This window comes from Vigna radiata, unplaced genomic scaffold, assembly GCF_000741045.1.
Source record: "Vigna radiata var. radiata cultivar VC1973A unplaced genomic scaffold, Vradiata_ver6 scaffold_312, whole genome shotgun sequence".
Classification (NCBI taxonomy): Eukaryota; Viridiplantae; Streptophyta; class Magnoliopsida; order Fabales; family Fabaceae; genus Vigna; species Vigna radiata.
Window position 1 is genome coordinate 248270 of NW_014543998.1, and position 4864 is coordinate 253133.

General features: G+C 35.6%; 1 protein-coding gene across 1 annotated transcript; it reads left to right on the forward strand.

Annotated features, from left to right (window-relative positions):
- The first annotated feature begins 1227 nt into the window (after window positions 1-1227).
- On the forward strand, window positions 1228-2646 carry LOC106755233 (glutathione S-transferase F10-like). The gene is made up of 3 exons (XM_014637344.2): window positions 1228-1449; window positions 1573-1621; window positions 2031-2646. Exons 1-3 carry the CDS (start codon window positions 1306-1308, stop codon window positions 2483-2485), a joined length of 648 nt encoding a protein of 215 aa, XP_014492830.1. The 5' UTR covers window positions 1228-1305; the 3' UTR covers window positions 2486-2646.
- The last annotated feature ends 2218 nt before the right edge of the window (window positions 2647-4864 follow it).

Below are 4864 nucleotides of genomic sequence, written 5' to 3' on the forward strand. Positions count from 1 at the left end.
CACCATACAATAAATCTAAAGCTAGAATCTAGCTCCCCTTACCTCAAAACTTCACATTCCAGCTCAAAGACTCGCCTCAACAGTACCTTGAGTTGCGAGGAACCTAGACAACACCCTACAAACCACTAATTGGTGATCAAGAACATCTTTTAGAGCTAGAATTTGACAGGAAATGCAAGAGAGGAAGTACAAGACACATGCAACTAGTAGGAGTTGCATGGTTTAGGTCCAAAACAGCGGAGGAAAGGGAAGAACAGCTTACCGGTTATAATGAAGAAATTAATCGGTCAGTTGTGGAGCCCTCTACACTGTGGAAGTCTGGGCACCTCCTGGTCATCAATTTGACAACTGAGCAAGAAAGAATCTTAGAGAGAATGCAGAGGAAATCTAAAGAACTGGTTTTCTAGAAAGATAAAATGATTAAGCTAATGAACCATGATGTTTTAAAATCTATTTATACTATAAGTGTGTTTTACCATCAAAGCTTGGTTTTATTAACGTAATACACCTATCAGTTTTTTAATTCTATTTTTTAAGTCCTCACCGTTAAAAATGAACTTTGAATTTAATTTAATTTTACAATTGTTAAATTAGATTTACAATCCATTTATATATTATTTTGTGTGAAACTTTCAATATAATTAGATTTTTAAAATAAAATATTAAGAATATAATTTTTTTGGAATAAGATTTTCAGAATATATATTTTTAGATTCAGAACAAATTTTTCAAATTATATAAAATGTGTTTTGAAATAAGTTTTTCATAATGAAATTTTTAAAATGAACTTTCCAAAATATATATAATAGTTTTAATAATAAACTTTTACAGGAAATTTTTTCAGAGAAAAAGTTTTTTTTTTTTTTTTTTTTTACCATTTCTTCTTACGAAAGGTGCGGTGGAGAATGTAAGTGCAGCAGGACAATAATAACAGCAACAAACGGTGAAATGGTGCATCGAAGAAAAATATTTTAATATTTTTCTATTAGATGGGGTGCTGTTAATAATAATGGGATGCAGGAAGAAAATATTTTCTTCCTTGCAGCTAATACGATGGACCACGCTCTATTGTTTAATCTTCTTAAAGATTGCATTTTGCAGTGCTTGGTTACAAGGGGTGCGTTTTTATTGACATTAGCCCTTAGGAAAAAATAGCCTACGGTATCAAAATACTTTTTTTTTTCTCATCATAAAAAATTTCCTAAAATCACGAATATTATTCTAAAAAATGGAAAAATATGTGATAAGACAGTGAGTGAACAGCATGAAACCACATCTTGGCTGAAACAAAATTTAGAGACAAAAATGGTGGTGAAGGTGTATGGTCCAACTTATGCATCCCCCAAAAGGGTGGTTGTCTGTCTAATCGAGAAAGAAATCGAGTTTGAAGCAGTGCATGTCGATCTCTTCAAGGGAGAGAATAAGGAACCCGAGTTCCTTAAGTTGCAGGTTCAATTTTTCTTTTGCTACTTAGATTTTGACCCACAAGCTGCACCTTCACTTGGTTTTATGATTTTTGTAATATTTTCCTTTTTTTCATCTTTAATTATACTTATGCTTATAATTATGCAGCCATTTGGATCACTTCCTGTTATTCAAGATGGTGATTATACTCTCTATGGTAAACAACAAAGCCCCTTTTTTATTTTCTGCATATTTTTTTCTTGTGCCCATGGTTAAGGAAGGGCAGCTTTCCAACTTCTGATCTTTCTAGTGATGTTCTTCACTTTGTGTGTCTCTTATTTATGTGGGTAGTTGAAACTATTTATTAATAATGTTGTATGAGTTGAGGTTAGGATTGTTCATTCTTGTTCTGCACTATTGCCTTTCCTAATTTCTATTCCTTTATTCTAAAAGGAGGCATGGGGTTTTATAAATCAGTTTCTCCATGAAATTGCTGTGTGAAATTTCCAATGTAAGATAGTCTAATATGCTGAATGCTTACTTTCCCATATTCATTTTCTCTGCTCTTGTACAAATGTAGAATAGTCTATGTTCATTCTGATGCACTGATTTAACCAATGTTGCAGAATCTCGTGCAATAATCAGATACTTTGCAGAGAAGTATAAAGACCAAGGAACTGACTTGTTGGGAAAGACAATAGAAGAAAAGGGTCTTGTGGAACAATGGCTTGAAGTGGAAGCTCATAACTTTCACCCACCACTCTACAATTTGGTTATCAATGTTCTATTTGCCCCATTAATGGGAGCTACCTCAGACCAAAAAGTGATAGAAGAGAGTGATAAAAAGCTTGAGAAGGTGCTTGATGTTTATGAGGAGAGACTCTCAAAAAGCAAGTATTTGGCTGGTGATTTCTTCAGCCTTGCTGATCTTAGCCATCTCCCATTTGGTCATTATTTGGTGAACCAAACTGGAAGAGGGAATTTGGTTAGAGAAAGGAAGCATGTGAGTGCTTGGTGGGATGATATCAGCAACAGACCATCTTGGAAGAAGGTTCTTCAGTTATACAAATACCCTGTCTAGACTCTTAATTAGCCCTATTCCTATATCCATGATGAGCCTTCTGTTTTCTAATACCTGCTTCAGAATAAAGTGAAGGCTATCTTCAAGATGTGGACTTGTAACTTGTTTTTGGATTTGGATATTTTCCTCTGCCTAAATAAAAGTTATATCTTATAAGCTCAGATCGTGTCTCATAGTATAATTACCATGAGTATGGATGCATGTTTCAAGTTATTTATTTTGACAAATTGATTTTAAGTGGTCAAATATCATTTATAATTCTTACAAGTTGATGCTAAAAAGAAATTGCCTCCAAATTATCTTCATTGGTTTTATCTCCATTTTTTCATCAACCTCTTACCTTTTCATTGCACCTAAAATGACGGCTATAATCTTGTGTACTTGTGAAAGATTGGCTATCATAATCTTTGGGAGTGAAAGGTAGGTAATTATTAGTGTTGGGTAAGGCTCTTTAACTATGTCTAAATAGTTTAAATTAATTAACTTTATTTTGTCTCACTTAACTTAAGTGGGGTGATGGACGAAGGCTCCAAGGAAAGGTTGTTTGAGACTGTGCGAAGACGAACTGAACCTTCTCGAAGCTTTTCCTACAAAGAATACACAACGTAAATGATGACGAACACTCGAACAATAACTGAGGAAATCGAGAATCAAGCATAGGAAACCCTAGACCTAGGTTTAAACAGTGGAAAAACTCTAGAGAAGGTAGGAAAACTCGATTTAGGCCGATTAATCGGTAGAAATGGTATTCTGAATGGTAAAAATGGAAATAAATGAAGAAAAGGGAAAAAAATCGGTGGAAAACGAAGAAAACGATGAATAACCCTAGAGTGAAGAAGATGTTCGGTGGAAATGATCAAATAGGGTTAGATCTAAACGGCTATGGCAAGAAAAATGAAGAAAAACGAAAAAGAAAATGGGATCTGTGATAAACTGATGGAGAATAGCTCTTCGAGGGAGGAAAATGAAAACTGAAGAAGAGCGTAACCTGGAATGAGGTTTTGATGTATGTGAGAAGTGAATGATATCACGCGTGGCTGAGTGAAAAGTGAAGGAATAGAACGTTGACGCGTGCTATGGTGCGTCTAGCGACTCACAGCATGGAGCAAAGCACTGGTGATTTTGCATTGATGATGAGAGAGAAGAACTTTGATAATGGAAAATGAAAATGGAGGAAAGTGTGCTGGAAGGCGGCTAGAGGGAGTCTTTGTGTTAGGAAACAGGTTGGCTTCGTTTTACACCAAGAGGGGGTTGAATTGATGTTAGTTCAAAAACAAAATCTTTTTGCAATCTTGGTATGAAAATTCAAAGCTTTTGATCTTTCCTTGAAATGCAAGTAATGAAAATTCAATGCAGCGGAAAAAACGTAGTTGACTGCTAAACAGATAAAGTCGACTGAATTAAAGAGTGTAAGGATAGAGAAAATCAAACACTGGTTTTTATTCCGGTTCGGTCAACAATGCCTACATCCAGTGTCCTTCCATCCTTGGAAGCAAATGCACTATAATGGTGGTGGTTTTTACAACAAGGAATTTATAGAAGCAGCACGCAAAAATATAAATTTCCTCTCTAACCCAAACCCAAATATAGCTGCACACACAAAACCACAATTGCAGCAAGAATCCTCTCTTCTGCAATCTGAACCACGTTGAACAATAATCAACGTGTAACCAGCACTCTTCACAGGATCCCAAGCCTATCACAGCACACTTCACAGGATGCCAAGCCTATCACAACACGCTTCACAAGTTGCCAAGCCTATCACAACAGACTTCACAGGTTGCCAAGCCTTCAATCAAATACAACAGTCTTTACAGGATGCCAAGCCTATCAGGATCAAATCAGAAGCACCTTCTTTGTGCAAATGTTGATCAAACAGTGTGAGCAATGGACTCCTCAATCTGAATCTCTCTCAAGAAAGATCACCACTGTCTTCTTGGAGAATTCATGGAGCTTCCAAAACTGAGAACTATCTCTGAAACAGGACAATGAAAATGTTAGATCACAAAAGTCACATAACAATTCCTGTTCTGTCCTATTTATAGTTTGCTGTCATTCTCAATCGAATGGCCTACTAATACAGTCGACTGTATTAAAATAGTTATAACAGACAGTCAACACTAAGGCTCCTCATTCAACCAAATCAATGCACATTTGACCCAGTCAGTCAATGTTAACTAACTTTTGAAAAATATAGTTGTTGGAGCAAGTAGGCATAACAGAATTCCAAATATAACAACAATACAGTCGAATGGGTGTTCCACACTATCGACTGACACTTGAAAAAATACTTTGAAATTCTTTTCAACTCAAAATCTCATCAAGCACATGTTCAGAAAATGTGTACAAAGATTTTAGCATACTCGAATCCATTCCCAG

Excerpts from the sequence above, each read along its gene's own strand:
- LOC106755233 (XM_014637344.2), top strand. The coding sequence starts at position 1,306 with ATGGTGGTGAAGGTGTATGGTCCAACTTATGCATCCCCCAAAAGGGTG. Across the intron at positions 1,450-1,572 it reads CCGAGTTCCTTAAGTTGCAG|CCATTTGGATCACTTCCTGT; the intron begins GTTCAATTTTTC and ends ATAATTATGCAG. Across the intron at positions 1,622-2,030 it reads TGGTGATTATACTCTCTATG|AATCTCGTGCAATAATCAGA; the intron begins GTAAACAACAAA and ends CCAATGTTGCAG.